At 40.4% G+C, this 24,683-nt stretch overlaps 1 protein-coding gene across 1 annotated transcript in view; it reads right to left on the bottom strand.

Annotated features, from left to right (window-relative positions):
* Window positions 1–24,297, bottom strand: part of LOC126260408 (putative defense protein) — a 31,232-nt gene extending 6,935 nt beyond the window's left edge. Inside the window, exons 1-4 of the mRNA XM_049957735.1 lie at window positions 24,248–24,297; window positions 5,287–5,489; window positions 1,829–1,959; window positions 53–141 (exon numbers count right to left, since the gene is read on the bottom strand). Coding sequence (XP_049813692.1) covers window positions 53–141; window positions 1,829–1,959; window positions 5,287–5,489; window positions 24,248–24,297 — 473 coding nt within the window. The remainder of the gene's footprint in view (window positions 1–52; window positions 142–1,828; window positions 1,960–5,286; window positions 5,490–24,247) is intronic.
* Between the last annotated feature and the right edge of the window lie 386 nt (window positions 24,298–24,683).

Here is a 24,683-nt window from a genome sequence, read left to right as displayed (position 1 = left end):
AAGGGTGCAGCGTGTTCGGTCCAGTCCCTGCGTAGTGTTCTGAAAATCTCACCTGAAAACGATGACGTCGTTAATATCCGGCGCCACCCACTCGACATCCAGTTCCTCCGTGTCTTCACTCGAAACGTATTCCAAGGCATTCTGAAAGCAGTCACAGGATTACGCATACTCATACTAATTACCTAAAACTTGATAAAGGTTTCTGCAAACATAAATTTCTGACGTACTGCATTTTTTCACTGAGCGACTACAAATTCTCACTTGTAACTGAATTAGGAATAGTGATTTAAATTAATGGTCTTCGTTCTTCAAATTGAGAATTCTATATCTCACAGACAGATTTGCTGAGAAATATTTGATTGCAAACGATTCAGAAGAAATGCATGCTATTATCTAAGACATATCTGTTAAAACTTGTGGAAGAAAGCTCAAAATACTGAAGATCAATTATTCCCGTTTCTGAAGCACAGATGGTATACATGTCGAATACATACTGTTAAAAAAATATTACTGTCTTACTAGGTATGTCAGTAATTTCCAGTGCACATTAGTCGTATTTTTAGAAGGAATCACGCAGTTCTGCTGCACCGTGAACAGATTATCGGCTTACTTTTCGTTTTAAATTGCAGTTTCAGTTTCACATTGAATTAGATGAAAACGGCACTAATCTCTCTCTCACCCACAAGTATACTGTATCGTCTATTGCCTTATCATGTGAACAATAAGAGTTACAAACAAACTATAAGCTGTCGCATTGTCATTGCAATCACGGATTTACAATGTGTCATCTGAATGAAACTCGACAACATCGTTTTAAACATAATTAGTATCGAACTAATCAGACTAAGTCTTACTTAATATGTGGACATAATATGAAATTAAAAATAAATGTTCATCAGCATTGTTTAAAGACAAAATCATTGGCGCACCAACACGTCACGTAATCTTTATCTGAATCAGTAGCATAATTAACTCATTGCAGCCTCCAGACAGCTGCGAGCCTTGCGATTTTACTGCCACGCCAGCGGCGTGCATGTTACTTTGCTGCTTACTTAATGAAGCGTCTTTCTTATTGGCCTCATACGGCCGTATAGACACCGTTGCATACGTCCCCACTCCAGGAAATGGCGGTAGTTAGTTGGAACCGACTTCGAGGATTAGCTAGAGAGTGCTTTTCACTAATATAAATGCTGTTTTGTAGAGAGACGGTAGCACTGGTATCTCTCATTAAATAAGCAATAGTGTATGAAAGGCTAAAAATGTAACTTGTCTTTCCTCGGCACCAGAGGGCGTCTCACTGAGTGATTTAACCCATCAATGCCTCACTACCGCCACTGCAGTGAACTCAGAAATCCACAATGATGAAACCCTTTAGAGACAAAGGTTGCAGTGTGTGTGTATGTGTGTATCTACATCTACATCTACATTTACACTCCGCAAGCCATCCAACGGTGTGTGGCGGAGGGCACTTTATGTGCCACTGTCATTACCTCCCTTTCCTGTTCCAGTCGCGTATGGTTCGCGTGAAGAACGACTGCCAGAAAGCCTACGTGCGCGCTCGACTCTCTCTAATTTTACATTCGTGATCTCCTCGGGAGGTATAAGTAGGGGGAAGCAATATATTCGATACCTTATCCAGAAATGTACCCTCTCGAAACCTGGACAGCAGAGTGTGTGTGTGTGTGTGTGTGTGTGTGTGTGTGTGTGTGTGTGTGTGTGTCCACATGTCACCGCTAGCTTCCGTACGAGAAGTGAATTAAGTTGCTCAGAACGTAATAGTCGGGTAAATTTAAGTAAAGGAAGCTCTCAGCTGAGACCCGATACTCACGCTGGTGCCGGGCGCGCAGTCGTCCAGAGCGACTCCGGCCACGTCGCTGGCGAGGAACTGCCCCACCGGCTGGTCCCCTTGGCGGGCCTGCACGTACACGCCCCTGAACGTCGTGTTGCCCGAGAAGTGCACTGCAACAACAACAGCATCAGCAACATCGGTACTAAAATATTGGTAAGGCTCCATCAGCTAAGGTACATCCATAGCTGCACATTTTAATCAAGCCATATAATGAAAGTGGAACTTCGAGCTTCTCACGAACATAAGATAACTGGTGTCTGGAACGCACCTCATTTTATGTATAGTTTACTCGGTGATAATCAGTAAAAATCATTGCTTTAGAAGAGAATAGTCATGATGCAATTTAAACCGAGAACTCCTCTTAAGATCCTACAACACTCTTCATCAGGCTCATTCTTTTATCAGTAACCAACTATGCTCTTGACGCCTGTACGATTACCAGAAGAGACAGTGGCACATACCAGACTGCAGAAAAGTAGTTCCATAAGTAACAAAATAAAATGATATCCATAACGTAAAAAACCGTCAAGAAACACAAGTGGAGCACCCACCACAGTAAAAAAATTCAATGAAGTAGTTTCGACATCTGAAGAACATGGATCAAACAAGAATAGCGAAAATATGGCTTGAAAAGAAAACTACAGACGAGAGGTGTAGAGGCTGGCACGCGGGAGTGAAACAGGATGTGGGAGGAAGAGGAGTGGAAAAAACCAAGTGCAGAGGCCAGAAGTGTACCTGGACAAAGGTGGATACCACACCCAACCAACTGCAGATGGTTGTTTATTTATTCGGCGTAAGGCTTACAGAATTAGTGCAAACAATGAAGCTGATACAAGATAAACTGGATTGACTTATACAAGCATATATATCTAAATATCTGTACATGTAAGTAATACCGGAAGCTGGAGACCTGGCAGTAGCTAAAATCCATTTGAGATATGCATTTTCCACCATAGTTGGTTATCCAAAGACTCAAGTTAACTACTGGAGCTGTTGCGTCAATGAGATTTTTCTGGGTACCCACGAATTTCCTTTTTGGGCAAATGGTTCGAATGGTTCTGAGCACTATGCGACTTAACTTCTGAGGTCATCAGTCGCCTAGAACTTAGAACTAATTAAACCAAACTAACCAAAGGACATCACACACATCCATGCCCGAGGCCCGATTCGAACCTGCGACCGTAGTGGTCGCTCGGTTCCAGACTGTAGCGCCTAGAAACGCACGGCCACTCCGGCCGGCCTTTTTGGGCAGTTGTGCTAAATGTGCTCCAGTGTTTGTTCCGAAGTTCCTCAGATGCATTGGTCACCATCGGTAACCCCTACTTGCGTATTGTTGCGTTGGTCATTATGTGGCCAGCTTTGATGTAATTGACGGAGCTTCATATTTTTCATGGTTGGTTTGCTCCCAGCGGTTGGATGATCGAATCTGTTTTACTAAAACTTCTTACAACCACGAAAGGATATCCACTAATTTCTCTATTCATCTCTTAGAATATAGCTTTGTCGGTAGAGTTAGAGATTGTTTGCCCAGACTGGTTCTGTAGATTTTAACTCGGCTGTATGGTAAGTTGTTCAATGTTTCATGAACTGGTAAGTCTCCGGACCGTTTGAGATTCATCAATTCGTATGTTACTGCTTGTTGTTGTCGTCGAAGATTTAGAGGGCCAATATTGACGAGTACTGACAGCTCTGGCATTGATGCGGTTTTAAGAGTTCCTGTCATCATCCTCAGCCAGTAAACGGACAGTTATGATGATTATGATGATGATGTGGCTGAAAAAGCCGCGATTACTTGACTCTTCTTAGTGTACGCATAGTATTATGTTGATGGTCTGTGTATGGTTGTATTTTTTCTACACCAGTATTAGTTTGCATGGTACAGCTAACGAGCTGGTAGATGAAATGATTGTTATCTTGACTCGGAAAGAACGTAGGTATTGCGAGTAATTTTGCTGATAATTTAGAACTATCGATCTGTCATTTTACACACATCTAGCTGTTTCAGCTGAACAAGTAGCAAAAAAAATCTGTCATTGAATTTTACCCGTGCTACCCTTATGACTAAATATTCTTCTTCCTTTGGAATGGTTCAGAAATGTTCAAATGTGTATGAATTTCTAAGGGACCGAACTGTTGATGTCATGGGTCCCTAAATTTACGCACTACTTAAATTACCTGACGCTAAGAACAACACACTCACCGATGCCCGAGGGAAGACTCGACCCTCCAGTGGGAGGGGCCGTGCAATCAGTGACATGGCACCTCTAACCACGCGGCCACTGCGCGCGGGTTGGCATAGTTGTTAGATTGCTTACTCATTTTACTTTTACACACTGGTACAATGGTGTGTGTGTGTGTGTGTGTGTGTGTGTGTGTGTGTGTGTGTGAATGTTTTTGGAGTTTCTTTTACACTTAGTTCTAAAAATTTTATTATGAGGGTTAAAATCCGCGCTAAACTAAGTGTATGTTTCTGTATAATTTACTGGGCAAATCAGCACACAGGTCAGAGGAAGACAACAGCATACCACCTCCTATAATATGCATATAAATCACTATCTTGCTCAAAACAGCGTTTGGATGATTGACAGCTTATAAAGAAAATTCGATCATTGTATATTGGCATCATAGTCGTCATCCCCTACGTTATCCATATATAGAAACTCATCACGAACTTGTGTATGAAGTTGATCGCTTTGTGATGTCATTTCAGTAGCAACAGTGAGACGCGAATATAATTATTTACATGCTAACGTAAAAACAATGTTAGTTACTCTAAATACTGACACAAGGCATTGCTATTGGCTGCGATAATTGATCGAAATTGTGCTACTGAAGAGAAATTTAAATTAATTCAGGACAGAAAAGAGTTACTGTATGCAAGGTAATTTCTCAGGAAAATTCTTCTAGAATGTTAGCTTTTGAGGGAAAAAGTGAACAGTAATGGCATGTCACATATGCAAGCGGTGTTCCTCAACACGTGTAGGGAATTCTGTTGTAAAATAATTCCCTTCAGTGATTTCAACGGTTAACCCAGATTACGAAACCCTTGTAAAATTTGCTAATCCAGTAGGGTATGAAACAGGATGTTCTGTAGTTAATTTGGTATTTAACAAACCATTGGAGATTTAATGATGGTAATTAATTAATGCACAGTATATTAATTATGACTCCCTTTCAATAAAATGTGGAGTAGTAAACTTTAATATGGTTTTGTAGCAATCTAGCATTCGCTCCACTGAAGTGTTGTTGGGTTAATATGGTAAAATAGCATGATACGTGATTGTAATCGACTTGTCTGCGATATCGTTAGACATCAGTCACTAGGCCCAACTGTGAAAGAGAAAGAAATTACTTCAGCCAGCACGTCTTTATCCCGCACCCCCTGGCCCACAGTGTGAGCACGCCGTACTTGACACATGAAGCTGCGGTGCGCTCACCTGTGACGGTCTGTCCCGCGGTCACGGCGGTGGTGGACACGGAGATGGTGTAGGGCGCCGGCTCCTCGCTGGGCTGGTTGTCCCCGTGGATGGGCGCCATGTCTTCACACGCGATGGGCGGCACGTGGTTGCGGTCTGAGGGCGGCGCTCCAGCCGCCAGGGGGGCCAGCAGCGCGACACAGAACAACACCAACAACTGCATCCTGAACACACACACCAACACACTGGCTCCACTCTCAGTAAAAACACCAGTTTCTGTATTTGATTATAGCAACAGCAAATATTTACAAATATAATATTGATGCACATACGCAGACTGAAGCGACAAATTTATACCAAGGCCAGGATTGAACCTGGATCTCCTATTCACTAGGCAGATGCAGGAGCCACTATTTATGATGGAAAAATGGGTAGTCTGTGTAGTTCTACAAAGCCACTGTGCCAGGGTTGTGTAGAGGTTAGTGTACCTGCCTAATGAGTAGGAGACCTGGCGTTGAATATCGGCCTTGGTAAAAATTTTCATTCATCACTTCAGTCTGCATATTTACATCGTAAATGACTGTGACCTGAAGAGAGCTCTGAAACCATATATAGTTTCATTTGATTGAAAGCACTTATGCTTGGGTTTCTGTCACCATTCTCCATTTCGTTCGATCCTGAGATGCTGTTCCAACACAATTGGAGAGCTATTGGAATGCAGATGGAGTTTACAGGAAACACCGAGTGGGCTGAGGCATGAATCGGACTTTTGATTGAGGAGCGAGATGTGCTAGAATAATCGAAGCAGATCTGCAAAGCCACTCTCCTACAGTTGCATAGTGGTTAGCGCAATTACTTAGTGAGCAGGAGACCAGCGTTCGAATGCAGGTCTCGGTACAAATTTTTATTCGCCGTTTGAGACCGCATACGTACATAATAGATGTCTAAGACTTTAAAGTTCTCTCGAACCATATATAGTTTCATTTGATTAAATAGAGCTGTATTTATAAAAATTTCCTTCCAGGGCGCCGTTGTTCCGTGGCTTAGATGGAATGTACCATTGAACACCGCTGCTGCTAACACCAACAACTTAATCCATATATGCAGTCCAATAGGTCGGTTGTCGCCGGGCATTGTGTGTTGAAATTACGCGAAATATCCAACTTCCGATAGATCAAGGGTGACGTTGTTACCATACATCTGTGATGCACCCAACTGTGTCTATAGGTTTTTACTTTATTTACAATCAATCTAAGCGTTACATACAGCGCTTTCAGGCCCCTATATAATACCAGGTGGTTGTGTGGACAGTGGCTAATCGTCATTATACATCTCATAGAGTGTATCCAAATTCGACGTTCGCTTTTCTGAACCTTCTTTTCTGCTTATAGTGTGAAGAGCAGCAGCACATCAAGTTGATGATTGAAGTTACTGAAGTTAAAATCTTCTAGGTTATTAGGCCGCGTCATGTTTCTTGATGATTACCCATTGTCAACGTGATCACCTAACACCATGGACCTGAAGATAGCGTAATGTAACACAGAAATGGATATCATGTAAAATGAGACCTGTAAGTACGTATAAGTAAGAATCCCTTCTTTGTTCACTTACATGAAGTAGGTTACAACCCCTGTAAGGTTCAGGCACAGATGTCAAAATATTGGAACTGTGTTTTTAGAGAACTGATGGAGATAGGTGCAAGGGACCAGGTGATCAATTCTGATTGCGGCTGCAACCTTAGTACGACATGAGAACCCTCACTTCAGAAAGGGAAAGAGGCTTTGTTTGGATTAGACGGTGCACCAGCGGACTTATTTCCGTAGAGCGTCCCTGAAGTTAAACGAGAACGAAGCAGCGACTGCATGACTATTGTAAAGATAAAAATATCGTGAGGACCCCCCCCCTCCGCCCCCCTCCCCTCCCCAGTGTTGGTCAGTGCATCAGCGCTACTAATGTATGCAACGTGCTGTTTTGCCGAGATGTTATTCCGTCATATATTTATAAGGTTCTATAACGCTGCAAGAATAGCTATCTACATACATAGAACTGCTTTGACCTGCTAGCGAATTCGGAAGTCTTGAATAAAAAGTCGGTTCTTCCAAATGGATGTTTAAGATGGATGTTTAACATGTCGAAAACCGGGATCGAAGTACCTATGTTGTTAAAAGGGACTAAGTTTCATTAATGTCCGACGATCACAGACATAGCTGCTAGTAAAGTTTTGGTATCCATTATATAAATATATGTCTGTTACTGAAAATAAAGGTGTTACACAATATAAGCGTCTAGACCTCTCAATCTCTCTTTCATTTACATAGTGGTAGCACTGCTGTTATCGGTGACGCCACAGCCGAGGAAGCATTACCAACAAATGTTTGTTTACTGCCTCTCGTGTTCGCCGGTATTTGTCTAGGGTACAAGATCCGAAACCAAATTTTTATATTCCCATACATATTTTTTAACTTAAGCTCGACGACTCGTCTGGATTAATAGCAAGTTTACATTTAAACATTTTCATGAAAAAACATTCTGAGAGAATGACGTCAGTGGCAAAGGACATGATTGTTTCAGTATGCTCACTCGTGGGACCTGAAATTGAACGATTTTATTTGCCCCTATTTTTCGCTTCCTTTGTGCTAAAGCGCTTTTGTTTCCGTGGCAGACATCTTACAGAACATTTTCAGTTCGTATATAACTTACGGTTTGAGAAAAGGAACATGGTTGTTTGTATCTTGTGTCTACTGTGGAGGACAAGCATAGTCAAACCTGCCGTTCGTGATTTTAATGAATTACTAAAGCTAACGCCATGATGGAAATAACCACTCTCGTTGCGTGATATCCGCCGCTAATGACCTCGAACCCGATGGGACGCCAGGCGTATGATGAATGTGAGTTTTCTGATTCATCTTTCTTAAAATCTCTTATGCTATTAGCGCCTACCACTCTCGACTCCGGACGAGTGCATCCCTGCGGCCAAAGCAAACGTAATTTTAAAAACTGAGCATTACTTTTCTCTTATAGTACCTCTTAGTTTCATGGATAGGTCCGTTGTCGTAGTAATGTACTTCATTTCGCGCAATGTGTTTTACATTTATAATGAAGTTAGAGAAATGTTCCGTTTGTACCATTGTCTGACATAATTGAATATGATGAAATGGGCTTTTCCTGAAAGATATAAAAGAAAAGAAAATAAGAAAAGGAGCTAAACGTATCGAAACATTAACCATTTCATTTCCTCACATCAGCAGTACGCATAAATGAAAAATTATTTCCGAAGCTTCGTTCAGTAGTGGGACAGCAACCGTTACACCGTTTGCTAGTGTGAAAATGTCTCACAGGATGATGTCATAGGGCACGGTGAGGTCACAGTGTTTTTATTTTATTGTTAGAAGATACTACATATAACTTACGAAAAATAGTTTTTATTCTTATTGCTATCCTGAAGTACTACTCCCCACAGACCCACCTCTATTGTGTGGATTAATATCCTTGCTATAAACGAAATTTAAGATGCTAAATTTCAAATAAATTTGAAAAAAATGTGTACAGAGAATACTGCAGTAGGCTAACTACTTACTTCCCCATTGTTTGAGTTACATGTATGTAGAGTCGCCACGACTACTGACCTGTTAGAGTGAGAGTCTTGAGCTGGTCGTCTTGTCGGAGGGTGCAGACGTTATACAGCACAAGTCATGTAAGCGCCGCCTTAAATACCGCCTACTGGGGCATCCCGCGCCACACGCCACTACACTCGATCGCCGCTACTTCACGCCGATTCACTGTTTCATAGATAACGTCTCGGCATCGGTATTCATCACTCTTGAGGCACGTGCTCACCACAATCTAGAAGTAGGATTTTCTCATTTACCAATTGGTTCAGGGTACCTGATTATCTCTCAGTGATGACATAAGCGATTTTCGTCTACGTACTATTACTACCCACAGTCTTTGTTCTGCGTCATAGGCCAGAAAAAGCATTTAAAACGTGTAACAATGATGGTGAAAGCACAATTGCAAAAAGTTAACAAAATCTCACTAAATGCGTATCTAGAAACTTCAGTCCTCTTTGAAATAGAAATGGAGGAACGTTGTCTACATTCAGTTAATATTTTTCCGTACCTACTCCTTACTTCATATCATTTCGTAGCTGGCGTCTTACCCATTGTGTAAATCACAGTAGCTGTTCTATTTCTATTCTTCTGCTGTAATACACCTCAGTGTGTTCCGATACGCCTCTGTACCTGTAAGCGATGCGATGTATTGCTGCACCATCGTGTCGACTTTAACACATGCTCCTTAATAATTTATGTAAAAACGTTATCTGTTACATGATATAACTGAAGAAAGATTAAAGTACCTGATGGAGAATCGACACGACAAAAGAAGATTGTTTACTGTAAGTATAGGAACCACTGTCAAAGAAAGTGGCTGCTTAGCTTTATGTGCATCCTGAAAACACAATATACACGATAGAGCATATCTCTAGAAAATCATGAGTATGAAAGTAACAGAATTCAATGGTTCATAAAGGGAAAAAACTTCATTACAGTCAATTGAACCGACATCTGACAAGTTCAGTTCCACACCGTTTTACCCAACAAAAAGTGTCAGAGTAATGAAAACACAAGGGACACACATGGGTCATAGCGTGGATAGGTGAATATATTAATGGATGGATTTGGAATTACTGGACGCTAAACAGAGTGGTCATTAGCACGCTTTCTTAAGATTATGGGACTGTTGCACGAGTAGTCACTCTTTTTAAAGACAACCGTCGGTCACCAAAATTTCTCATGCATTCCTCAGTATATCAGTTCATACCGTGGTCAGGTATTAATAAAACGGCGTTTAGCATAAATATGGCTGACTGACGGTGAAACTAATAGGATGAACCAGCCACTCAAAAATACATTAAAATATTCATCCAATTAATTTGGGCAGGAGCACTGACACCATATAAAATGTCGACATCGCCTAAAATTGAGAGTAATTCCCTCTATAAACCAAAGGCTTTCATCCTACCAGCATACATAATATACGACATTAGAACATGTTGCACTGTGAATGTGACTCCACAAACACTGCATTTCTGCATATCTTCTTCCCGCAAGAGATAAGTATGCGCCATTGGGTAATTTGCGATACGAAAGCGAATGAGAACTGCTTCTTCCCTTCCTCTAACTCGAAAGTGTGTGTGCAATGATCGAATAGTTGTCTTGATCTACCGCGGCTTGTTGTTGGCTAATACTTCCAAGAGAGGAGTGTGTTGGAGGATCTATAGAGGTCTTGGCATTCATGATTTTCAGAGGATTTTAGTTTTACGATATACATAATGTAGCTATTAAAGGCCATAAAAATCATATTACGGTGTCTTCAAGCTTCTGTGTTACAGAAATTACTCCCATTGTGTGGTTGCAACTTCTAGTATGAATGTGTGAAACTTTGACTTCATAAGCACAAGCATACGAAATAATGCTTTTATAGCTTCCACACCGCCGTTATAGCTTCCACACCGCCGTTTGCTATAGGGCACTTTAACTAAAAATGGCTACGAAATATGAATTAGTTTTTTCCATCATCAGTTGAAGTACTGAAAAGCTGTTTTCCAGTAAGTCAAAAACAAAACAAAAAATCCGATGTATCCTCATCGATTCGCAGGACAGTTCCTAGAGATCTATGTCCTGCGTGTCTAATGTACCTCTGTAACATACTGGATGCATATCGATATTCTTCTTTCATCTCTTATAGCCTGTTCCATTTTTGTCATCTCTCTCTCTCTCTCTCTCTCTCTCTCTCTCTCTCTCTCAGTGTGTCAGAGAGACTGAGTGAGTGAGTGAGTGAGTGAGTGAGAGAGAGAGAGAGAGAGAGGAGAGAGAGATGGAGCGAGTACATATGCAGTGACAGTTCCTGGTGTTGTCTCGGGAAAAGTGAGTTAGAAATCATAATCTTTATCTTTACGGTTCTGTTGTGAAGCACAAACAATTTTACAGATTCACTTCATAATCATAGATTTTCACTATTATGTTTAAACCTGGCAATTTTGTCTACGGTGTAGTGTCCAGGAGGGAGCGCGCATATGGCATGGAGTCACTTCCCTGCAGGAATCTATCGAAGGCACTTCCTTCTGTGGACTGACCTACAGACTTCGCTGGCGAGACCCACAGCGGAGAATCTGGCAGTTACATTGTTAGAAGTGTAGATTTCGCCACAAGGAGCGCCTGAAGTCATTTCTATGTGAACAAAGTTATTATTCTTTTTACTTGAGTGACGATCTTTACCTTTTTTGGAGTCTGACGCATACTAAAGTGCTCATTTACGGAAGAATACATGAGTCGAATTTATGTTCCCGATCTTTACCTTTTTTGGAGTCTGACGCATACTAAAGTGCTCATTTACGGAAGAATACATGAGTCGAATTTATGTTCCTGGCTAGGGAGCAAACAGAAGTCTTCACTCATGTTCTGCCTTGTAACGAGGTAATTTCAGCCATGGGAGTTTGCAGGCAGCATATTGTGTCCAGAAAATTACAGATACGCCACGTACATTATCTGCACAGCGGCCAACGCCCCAAGGACCAGATCATCGGTGCAGTACAACTGCTGCCCATGCTTCTGTAGGTGATACGCGTACTTCGGGTCGGCATGTAGGAAAAAATTCACAGTAAATATTTTGAGTTCCATTTGCTTGTTCACTGCACCATTTCTGAAAATGCCGGTCAGCGGGTAGGTCTTCTGTTTCTGACCGCGAACTTTTCATCCATCTAATAACAGGACGAATTGTCTAAAGAAAGTCAAACATATGTTCTTCAAGCCTAGAAATTACATTTAGGGTAGAATTTGACGTTGTGTACTTCACATTTATACAATGTTTTGCACTTTACATATTCTTTGAGAATAAATCATTTACGGTATCCAAGTTGTGATTCATTCTAATAGCAACCCAAACGTGTAATTAGTTTCATTTGCTATACCGAAGTAAAACCACATCACGATACTTCGTTTTATGAAAATACCTAGGTGTGTCAACGGCAGGGTCGTTTCAATCATTTGAAGGCGTGTGACTTCCATAATGGTCACAGTGTTTATGGCTGGGTCCTCCCCCCTTTGCAGAGTTTTTCAAAACGTCGAGGGTTAGGCACTTGTGATGGGGAAGCTACCTGGAGCATTTACCGTCCCGCTGCAGCGGAAGAGAGACTTGCATCCTGTCGCAGAGGGAAAGAAACTTCTAATTCTGACGCCAATTGGGATGCACACTTGCGGAGTTTTAGGTAAGTGTCGCATTTCGCATTAGCGCTACTCTTTCTAAGCAGCTCGCAATTTGCGGGATTTGACTTGTGTTGTCCGATTAATTGTATTGTTTCGTAGGTCATGGACTCATTTATTTTGCATTTGAGAGCTACACGGATTAGGAAAGTTTGTACAGTTTCCCAGGCAGTCTTTCAAATAGATAAGGTACCTCCCCACTGCCCTAGCGAGACATCCACGATTACATTCAACTTCTAGAGAGCTTTGAGTTTCGATACTTTTAGGTGACGTTGCGTTCGTTGCATTGGAGCAATTTCTTAGTCAGCATTACGAGACTTTGTGTTCATTGCGTAGGAAACTTATTCTCTGTCGTATGTGTCGAGGTCTGAGGGTAGATAAATGTAAATAAATGAGTTATTAAACTCATACTTGATTTAATCTCAGAATCCGACCATTTTCCTAAAAATAATCCTGGTTAGGCAATCGTCTAAGAACAAATATAACCTCTGCATTCCTAATTTATTCGTCCCAGTAGATGCCATCTCTTTTATTTAAATATACAACGTGTGATTGTTTCGAGAAGTGATTACCATCTACGATTTATGAGCATTGCACTGAACTCATCACACATGTGTTAAAGGCTGGTCTTAGAGAGACTAAAATAAGATAGGAGAACAGGTTCTATTCGTGTCGACCCTGATCTACGATAAGCATAAAAGGTATTGTTCATGGCGACCCTGCCAGCATAATCATAACAGCAAATGTTCACATTGCTTATTATCCCTTTGCCACGAATAACAAGAGTCACATGTCGTTAAAACTTCTTTCTTTAGGCGTTTTGGGTATGGTCCATCATCAGAATATGTGTCAAAACAGTCACAGCAATCATGCTTGCACAGTTTATAGATAAAATATTAAAATTAAACATACATAGGTTCATAAGCAGATAACTTTACATACTATAGACAATAACGTAATCACAGCGCTGTGTCAAGTGATACGGGGGATATTCGGAAAGTAAGTTCCGATCGCTCAAGAAATGGAAACCACTGCGAAAATCTAATAAATCTTTGCACATATGTGTTTGACATTGTCTCTAGTATGCCTGTCGATTACATCACTTCGCTCTTTTCAGTTCTGAGCGCATGGTCAGCACATAAAGATGCGTAGTGTCTCCCACCAAGTATGTCCTTGTGAGAGATTTCGCCTGATGTTATGCAGCCCACATTACAGAACTGTCATACGGTTCCTACATCGTCACAATTGTCGGTCGCAATCTGCAGGGGCAATGAAAATGCTCCTTTCGAGCCCGTAATTGGCTCCCCTCTGCTCACATTAACTACTGGCTATGAAGACATTTTCGCATAGACAACGCGCTATAGATGAACGTAGAAAATTGGCGGGAAGCACAGGCGGTTGCCTTCTATGGCGAGGGTATTGGAAAGTTGGTACAACGCTACGACAAATGTCTAAGTTGGAGTGGTGACTATGTAGAAAAGTGGCTGGAAGCTGTAGCTAACTGTTGCAGACAAAATATTTCTGATTTTCAAAGTGGTTTCCAATTCGCGATCAATCGGAACTTCCGAATAGCCCTAGTATATCTCGTAGGACTAGTTCTCGAGAGAGCTGACAAGATGCTTTGTATTAAGGTTTTCTGTGGTATGCAAACTTGTTTGTCGATGAACCTTTTCTCTTAATGTGTCATCAGTAAGTTGTCCTTTTATGATATCGGTGATGTTTTTGGCAGATATTCTAATGACGGAGAATGCCCGAAATGCGTAAATAAAAAAGTTTTTAACAAGTGGACTCTTGTTATTATCAGCCTAAGACGATGATAAGGACGTGCCCAGCTGCATTCTTTGTGTCGTGGGAGGCATATTTGACATGTTTATTTACATTTTTCCGTTCTTTTCCTAAATAATTTACGTCGATTACTGGAATGGGTCTGCTGCGAATTCCATCAGTTGTCCTTCTTACAAATTGCGGTATTATTACATCTCCGATGACGCTGTCGGTGTGAATTCTGAGTGTTCATTTTACAAAGTTAATCAAGTATTTATTATACGTTGAACTGAAAATACACAAAAGCAGGTATATTGTCTATTATACATCCCGAACGTCACGTAGCCAGTTAACGCAGAAGCAATGAATGAGGAACAGAAAGTGTTTCGCAAAATTAATGATACAGTTGCGGCATAGTTGTATTGTTGCGCAAGTTTTCAACCTCAGACAGATATCCAGTTGACCAGTACCACGCGGGCTGCGCGTGCGGCGTGCCTGCAGTATCTCTGGGTAGAGGCTAGTTGGGGCATTCCCAATTCATGCGTTACGTGTGTCTCCATTACTAGTTTACTTCTTTGATTACGCTCAAACAGACGTGATAAACCCTGTGAATCTTTTCAGAACATTTTCACGAATTTTGTGGACGTAAAAATTCAGAAAGAATTACAGGAAAAGCAAAAATCAGTCATCAATTACAACACAGATCGGTTCGTCACTGTAAGCTTGACAACTAAATACTGTATGTTGGCTGTAGCCATTAGCCTATTAATCCAAAAACTTGAAATATTTGACAAACACACATTATTTTTTTGCTCATTGCACATTTTTTTCCCTTCGAATGAATTGTTGTGTCAATAAACCAATTTATACCCTCAATAATAAAATCTTAATAATTTTGCAATTTATAGTACTTCATTCATTGACAATCTGCAGATGTTATGAAGACTTTCGAAATCATCGAAAGCAGAGTGATAGCAGCATGAGGTTTTGGAAGTCGAGGCGACGTATTCGGTAAGTAGCAATATTTGACTGTAGTTGGCAAACGAATTGTTAACTAAATCTTGATATTCCTGGTCACTGCAATATCGAATCTTTAAGAAATCTAAATACCTACCGTGTTTAGTATTTCTGTTTGCATATTATATAATGCATATGAGAGTCTCGTCGACAAAATAATAAGTTCGCAAACAGTAAAGACTGTCACAATTTTGAAAGAGTTGAAAAATTCATATACCTTGGGTCAATATTGTCGAATAAATGTAAGATAGAGAAGTAAATTCGACAAAGAATAAATGTGCGAAACGGATGTACTACGGTTAGAACCACCTATACATGTCACGCATCGTGTCCCAAGAAAGCAAGATACAGCTACACATGTCACTAGTTCGACCGGTTGTATTGTATGGTGGTGAGACACTGGCAAGTACACAGACAATGGACGAGCGCATTCGTGCGTTTGAGAGGCAGATTTTAAGGAAAATTTATGGCCCGCTATACAATGCAGAAACTGCAAGGTGGAAAGAAGGCACAATGAAGATCTGTATCGTCGGTTTAAGAAAGTTGATATCGGGAGAGCGATTGCAACAAGAAGGCTACAGTGGGCGGGACATGTTCTACGAGCAGAGGGCAGTCTGGTAGACGACGAAGAGGTCGTCCGCGAACGAGGTGGAGACACCGGACCATAGTGACCCTGGAAGGAGCAGATACCACAGCCAGCACTGAAGATGTCGAGATGGGCAAACATATGTAATAAATTTCTGTGATGTTACAACCATTTTGTCATGATTCGCGGACATGATGTGTTAATCAATTCATTATGTTCTATATATGTCTTGTATCTGTATTTTTTTGTCTCCTGCCATGGGACTAAAAACCTGCACATGTGCAATAAATGACGATGATGATGATGATATCATATAACAAAAAAAAAAAGTTCAAATGGCTCTGAGCACTATGGGACTCAACATCTTAGGTCATTAGTCCCCTAGAACTTAGAACTACTTAAACCTAACTAACCTAAGGACATCACACACACCCATGCCCGAGGCAGGATTCGAAGCTGCGACCGTAGCAGTCCCGTGGTTCCGGACTGCAGCGCCAGAACCGCACGGCCACCGCGGCCGGCTATCCTATAACAGCGAATTTGATCCAAGGTAATGAAATAATTATTTTTAATCTCTGAAACCCTCATATTCCACTGAAACTTCTATGTAATCACAGGTACCATTGATTATTTAGGGAGCTTATTATTCTAGATTTCCCTAAGGGTTAGCGTAGTTATCTGGTCTAATATTTTCTGAAAGAAGAAACGCCAAGAGAGCAACAATTACGAGCAAAAGTGTCACACTCACTGGTCAGAGGCGCAGTATGCGCTTCTGGGAGAAGTGAATTTTAAATTTCCCGTTCAGACATTAAGAGCAAATAAAGCTAAGGCCTAAAACGCTTTCCAAAGGAATAACATTAGTTTATACTTATTTTGACATGTTATGTAAGAGTTATTTGAGTTGTTGTTAATACTGATCTAGTTTTCGGTTTGAGGACTTGTTTATGCAACTCTCCACGCTATTTGATCCTGTGCAAGTCTGATTAAGTTCTCTGACTATATGCAGTTTAACCTGTCTACTGTAGGGAAGCTTTTGTCTCCATCTACAAGTTCTATACCCCGTCCCCCCTATCCACAAATCCCTCCACTAGCAAAGCGACAGTACGCTGATGGCTCACGATGTGCCCTACCGACGAAACCCTTCAGTTTTTTTTTTATCGTTATGCCATACGTTTTTATTCTCTGTGATACAATTCAGTATCTCTACATTATTTATCCATTCTCTCCATCTATTCTTCAGCATTCTCCTCTACCACCAATTTTCAAAAAATTTTGCTCTGAACTCTTTGTTCTCCACGTCAAGCTCAGTGTACTGCCAAACTGTATACTTCTATCGTTGCGAGATTGCTACTTACCGCCTACACAGACGTCAAACACCTAAGTATCACAACCGTAAAGACAAATAAATCATTCAACAAAGTCATACCCATCATGAACTGGTCTTTTCGTACATTTGAGAACGGAACAAAAAGGAGACAAGACGTACCGTTACTGACGGTGTATTCCAGATTACAAATTAGGTGGTTGTCTTATGGGTCGGAAAGAGATAGATAAAAACCGTTTTGAAAGGTGCACGAGCAGCCACACTAAAGTGGAGGCGCTGTAAAATTTTTTGCGCCGATAAGCGTGACTTCTGCCCTCTACCATCATGCGGAACCAGAAACCATCACTCTGTGGGCTCATTGACAATAACGGAAACAAACTGATGTAGAAGCATAGCAACCGGCACTTTGTATGTTATGACCGTCATGATAATAAGTAATATATTATACTCTGTTGTGATACTTATAAGTAATAGGACACAATGCCAAAATGCCGTTAGCTGCAGCACTAACACTGGGAACTGTTTGTCCTTTACGTGCACCGGAAGCAACAGGGCGTTTGCGAAACACCTTCAGCGAAGAGCTGCAGCGATCGAAAAGCAGCTATTGTAATAGGAGAATGTGGAGTGTTCAAATGGTTCAAATGGCTCTGAGCACTATGGGACTTAACTACTGAGGACATCAGTCCCCTAGAACTTAGAACTACTTAAACCTAACTAACCTAAGGACGTCACACACATCTATGCCCGAGGCAGGATTCGAACCTGCGACCGTAGCGGTCGAGCGGTTCCAGACTGTAGCACCTAGAACCGCTCGTCCACCCCGGCCGGCAATGTGGAGTGTATTAAAGGTCACTTGAAGCAGTAGAAGTATGTCAAAGATTGTGTTTCTTCAGTCACACTGCGACGAGACTGGACATCCGTATCAGATGGTGATTTCCGACCGAAGATCACTACGACCTAACGATAATGGTGCCGAAACCAAACATCAGGGACCAACTGTGATTGGAAGAGAATGATACGATGAGCTAACAATCACATTCTTTCCAGTGGTTGGAAGTGTCAATTTGTGAGATAATTCTGAAGCATATTATGTTTCACACTCACTGTTTCATGCAGTCAAAGGTAGAGACATTTCTGTATGGGTGACGGCACCCAGTACGTGATGCTCTGTTAATTACAGTGTTCCTTCTTAAAAAAGTAAATGCAAACCATAATTAGATGAAATATGAACCATTTGGCACAGATATGTCTTTCCATATGATGCTCTGATGGACAATGCTAGCTCAGTTCAGGTGTCCACGGAACACATGCTGGAGATTAAACACTACCACAGCTGAACACGCTCGAACATTGTTTCTTTTTTAGCTTGAAGAATACAGTGCGGATTTTACTTTTCCATGATTACCGATTAAACTAAACTCTAAGCCGCGTAACAAACAATTCAAAATTCTAAATGAAAGAATTCGCGGTGGGATGCATCAATTCTGAGCCGTATTTTCATTCACCTGTTTCTATTACTTTGATAAGTTGTACTTCACTCTGCTCCCTGGCTATCTGAAATGCAATATACCGAAATGATACAGAAATATACGCTTATGTACTCTAAAATAAAAGGATTGTCCCTACGCCAAGTGCGAACAGGGAGAAAACAAATGTCTCTTTGGTGTCAAACATCAGAGCTAAGTTGTGAATAGTGGTGGCTGAAAGTAATTTGCTAATGGTTAAACCCCAGTCTGATACGATCACTCACACACGGTGGACGTGAGACCACCGTCAGCTATCTCAGCAGACAGGATCTGATAAACACGTTGTTAATTGCGCTTTCTGTGCTGTATCTTATCACTCTAATTTTAAGACGTATTGTCTTGATGAATGGTTGTCCAGTTCTCACTTACCTCTTTCATCTGAAACCCAGTTCACACAGAAAGATGCTACTCACGTCCCACTACCTTACTAAGACCTACTCCTGAGGTGACTGAATACCACTCGTAAAATGTGAAGCTGAAATGCACTCCAGCATGGAAATTGACTCTACAGCTCGGTCTTTTGAATTTAATAAGGCTATCAGCATGAGTTAAGATGCCTCTTAAAACCATAACACTTTAGTTACTGAAATGCACTCCAGCATGGAAATTCACTCTACAGCTCGGTCTTTTGAATTTAACAAGGCTGTCAACATGAATTAAGATGCCTCTTAAAACCATAACACTTTAGTCACATACTAACCTCTTTATATCATCAGTTGTAAGTGTACTTACAGGTATGTGTGTGTGTGGCGGTGGGGAGGGGTGAGTGTGGACGTTATGTGGTATAAGTTGCATGTCCTAGAATATGAAAATTCGCTACTGTTTTCGTCCACACGTAATTTTTTCCAAGCAGTTATTTTTTCAATGGTGATACGGAAGCTAATAATGTAGGGTTGGTTTTTCACTTGAAGCTAAAATATACTAAAAGATCGTGGTGCGATTGCCATTATTTCAGGAGCAAATCCTTTCTGCTACCAGAAATATATGATTAGAGTCTAATTCACCTAAGTGACATTGAGGTATTAGCGAGTGTGTAATTGTAATCACACAAATACGGATTTTATTTGTTACCACAATTCTTTAAAATTTTACAAACGAGAATCAAATAATGGCTCGTATGATTATTAAACAGCTTACGGGTGTCCTTTAAGTATACTGAGAATCGCAGAAAAGAAAGAGCAAAAGAGCAGATACTTTTTTTTTTTAAGTCATTAGTCTTCTGACTGGTTTGACGCGGTCCACCACGAATTCCTCTCCTGGGCCAAACTCTTCATCTCAGAGCAGCACTTGCATCCACTTCCTCAATTGTTTGCTGGATGCATTCGACTCTCTGTCTCTCTCTACAGTTTTTACCCAGTCCTACCACAACATCCCACTGAGAACCTTTAGTCTGAAGAGAATTCCTTTGCTGCGGCTTCCTTCGTATCTCCTCTAAATAGCCGTCTTGCTTGCAAAAATATTTTATGACCCTACTGAGATTTAGATCATATCAAAGAATAAATTAAAATTACCTAGATAATCAGTAGACGAAACAAACATCCAACGAAGAGTGTACCTGTTATTTTGTGAAATTTACGTACAGTATCATCTCGGAGTAAGTGAAGGTCAGAAGACGTTACATAAAACAACGCTTTCGTGACACAAACTCAATCAAATTGTCAGTTATGAAATCATTTGCCGAGAATGTTATTTCCTCTATGAGATCAGACATTAAGAGTGACTCTGCGGCTTGTAAGTGATGTACTACTTCCTAGATACGTTTATCCTGTGATGAGACGTCTGCAGTAGATTTCTTATTATTTTATTTTATTTCATTGTATTCGTCGGCTTGAATCTCTCTCGTTTCTCTTTACCTCGTTAAGTAAGTGGTACGGTATAGCAACCGACCAGTCTTCCTTTCTGTTTACCCTTTGTGGTCTTGCGAACGACATCTTCGTGTAATTCGTACCGCAACATTTTTCATAGATCTATACGCTCCAGAACGCAGGTTTCGTCTGAATCGAAACTTTTCGACTTTTATAAAATAACAATTTCTCAGCTTGAGACAAGTTTATTTTCTAATATTTATTCGCACGATGCTCTTCGGTATTATCATGTCTCTGTTAATAATACACCAATTATTAATTACTAATGCATGTGAAGTGAGAAGCAGATTTTCTACTGGGTTTTCCAGTGACATTATGGTTCGAATGTTATTGCCCCTGAGAAGAATGGTCAATTTACTTTAGTGTTCACCATTATTATGTTGTATAATTCATTAATCTCAAATCTTTGTGTTCATGTAATGGGACTATATTTTCATCTGGCAAATGAAGCATAACATCTTCAATTCATTCAGCTGTTTACGTGTCAAAGATTCTTCAACTGCTTAAGTAATAAATTCACTAATAATAAACTTCTTAATCAGGATACTGGCGAAAGTATATGGATATTTCTTATGAAGATTGTCGACGGCATGAGATGATGTTCTTCCGAACGAAACTGCTCTTGACACAATAAATATGTATCTATACTGCTGTGCTCTTTTCTTACTAATATTTACAAGAAACATCGGTGGAGCTCTCCATGATCTATACAGACATATCATGGCAGATATTATAAGGTGTGATTATTCAGTATTTAGGAATTCAATCATTATCATTCAGATAATTTAATTATTGTTATTAATAGAACCAGTTGTAGATATTTACCTTTGGAATTATTGGGTGAATTTTTCCTTCTTTACTAATAATCGGTTCAAAATGGTTCAAATGGCTCTGAGAACTATGGGACTTAACATCTATGGTCATCAGTCCCCTAGAACTTAGAACTACTTAAACCTAACTAACCTAAGGACAGCACACAACACCCAGTCATCTCGAGGCAGAGAAAATCCCTGACCCCGCCGGGAATCGAACCCGGGAACCCGGGCGTGGGAAGCGAGAACGCTACCGCACGACCACGAGCTGCGGGCTACTAATAATCAGACAAGCCTTCAACACTGAAGCAGTGTTTAAAGAAATTTATATTATTATTTTCTAATCTGTCAGTAGGCACTTGTTACAATGTGTCTGATGCAAATTTTTAAGTTCCCCGTATAAATCCATTTGATGTCTCTTGTCCATTTTATGTAATATCTGAAGATATTATCTGGCCTACATAAATGGCTTTACATGTACCACAAACTACCTTTTATATGTCTGATTGTGTGTGTTCATCTGCAAGTGTGTGAATTCTGTGTCTGAACGTGTGTTGGGATTACATAAATAAGGATGCACGCTTAAATAAACTAATCTTTCTGGACAGGGGCAATAACGTTCGGAATATAAGGTCGCTGGCGCACCTAGCAAAATATCTACCCTTTACCTCACATGCATTGTTAATTTAATAGTGAGACGTTAAGTACCTAATGGTTCAAATGGCTCTGAGCACCATGGGACTCAACTGCTGTGGTTATCAGTCCCCTAGAACTTAGAACTACTTAAACCTAACTAACCTAAGGACATCACACACATCCATGCCCGAGGCAGGATTCGAACCTGCGACCGTAGCAGTCGCACGGTTCCGGACTGCGCGCCTAGAACCGCGAGACCACCGCGGCCGGCTAAGTACCTAATGATTGCAGCATTCTACTGAAATGCATCGTGCCGATAGATAGTGTCAAAATAAACGTAACTTAAACTGTGAAATCGTTATTTCATAAATTTCGTAATATAGTCGCAGACGTCAACGAACTGCATGTAATATAATCTTTTTGGCTGATTGAAGATGAGCGCCGGGCCGGGACTGGATCTCTTGCTTTCCGTGGACGTCTCTCCCACATTTCTAAACTCCACAAAAGGACTTTGTGTTCGCTACAGCGCACGCTCCACTGCAGAATGGAAATTTCATTGTGGAAGTTTCTCAGACTGCGGTTAAGCCGTTGATTCCTCTAATCAGCATCCTTGCCTCTCGCAAGCAGTGCCCTATAGTTTCCGTTGTCTGTGCACGAGTCTTAGCGTCTGTTCTGTTCCCTTACATACTACAAAAGAAACGCAGATGTACGCTTCCTTCGAAGTTTGCTATGCACTGCCTGTCAAATGCGAGCGTCCGGTTTTGAATCCCGATTCGGCGTACAGTTTTCAGGTTTCTCAAATATCTGTCGTAGCGTATACTCCCCTAAAGAGAAAATAAGTAGCATCGTCGTTGAGATTTCACGTTTTCTTTATTATTTTGCTTAATTTTATTGAACCATTCTGGAACACCTAAAATCATATATAGAGAGAAATCACTATATTTGTTTGTTCAACGATTTAAGATTATTTTATAGTGTCCACAAAGACACAATACTTATATCCAAAGTAATATTGACGTTATATCAATTATAGACAAAAAATATCAGATTTCATACAGAGATTTACAGATGCACAGATTTCGTATATACATGTTATTAGATCATATGAAATGAAAAAGGGGTTTGCCCGGGTATTTCAAAACATAGAACACTCCGCTGCAGAATGAAAATTAACCCTGCAATTACGATTTCCGTTACGACAACACGTGAGGCAAACTGTTCACATCATTGTCTTTCTGATCCAGTACGTGACAGAGCTCGGACTGTCTGGCAGTAATGGCACTTACAAGTCTGGCAGGCGATTTTTCTGTAATTGCGGCAGAGAAGTTTTCTTGTAGTGCTTCGTTGTTATCAGTCCGCTTCTTCAATCTTAGGACGCTGAATATTACAATTTCTGTGTAAATGAATTACTCACACGTATTGGTTAACAGCATGAATAATCAGATTGTTACTTAATTTTGTGGTGAACTGATCGTGAAATGTACGAAGAGTGGAAATGGAATACGTCCGAAGTCCCAAATCTGACATTTGTATCTCTGTTTCTAGATAATTGATTTGTCTGTAAAACGACTGAGACGATATTCTGATAACACATAATTATATTGCTCATCATTTCACCGCAAAAAAATTGAGACAAATTAGGGAATAAATACTTTGTTAAGAACATTTTAAATACAATACCAGGAAACTAACTGGCTCTGAGAGCCAATAAGAAGCGTTGTACATGTTGATTCTTGCAAAGGAGAAAACAGCAACCAGCCACTGTTAATAATGCTTTTTGTTTACACAAATAACGCCGTTACCGGTACTGAACTGTCAGGTTCATCTTCGACAGAGTTGCCGAAAAAAAGCCAGCAATCAATTTAACATAAACATATGTAATGTAAGCGTAAAGAGCCGTCTGACGATGAACCTGTCCGTTACAAACTGGTATCGAGCTATTTGTGTAAGTAAGTACAGTGAGTGGTTACTGTTTTCTTCTTTGCAAGAATCAGTTTGTATTTCTACACAGCCACGGTCTCAAAAATTATGATCGCAAGTAAAAAATATACAAATAAAAGTAATTATAAAACTAAAAACAAGGAAAATAATAATAGATATTAGCCATGTTATTAAATAAATATAAATTATGTCGTATTTTTTATCTCCAATACATTTTAATGTGATATGTGTATTTCGTTTTCTTCTCACCTTTCGTCCCATTTCATAGCGGAGTCCACTTTTTTGCACCTAGCTTCCATCTTGCGAGATCTTTGGCAGTCTGAGCGTTAACACCCACAATGAACACGTCATTCTGAAGTGTGACAAACCAGCGCTTCTGCAATTAATTTAATAAATGATAGGATAATATTAGTTACACAGTTTTCGAGTAACATTTGAAGATAAATGTACGGGGTTTCAAAATCTATCCACTGTTTATGAAACATTAGTTCTTAACTTATACGTGTTGTTTACGTCTTACAGCGAACCTAATCCAAGACAAGTGAAAAAAAAATGGTTCAAATGGTTCTGAGCACTATGGGACTTAACTTCTGAGGACATCAGTCCCCTAGAACTTAGAACTACTTAAACCTAACTAACCTAAGGACATCACACACATCCATGCCCGAGGCAGGATTCGAACCTG

This window comes from Schistocerca nitens, chromosome 5 (genome assembly GCF_023898315.1).
Source record: "Schistocerca nitens isolate TAMUIC-IGC-003100 chromosome 5, iqSchNite1.1, whole genome shotgun sequence".
Taxonomy (NCBI): Eukaryota; Metazoa; Arthropoda; class Insecta; order Orthoptera; family Acrididae; genus Schistocerca; species Schistocerca nitens.
This window is presented reverse-complemented; position numbering and strand designations above follow the sequence as displayed.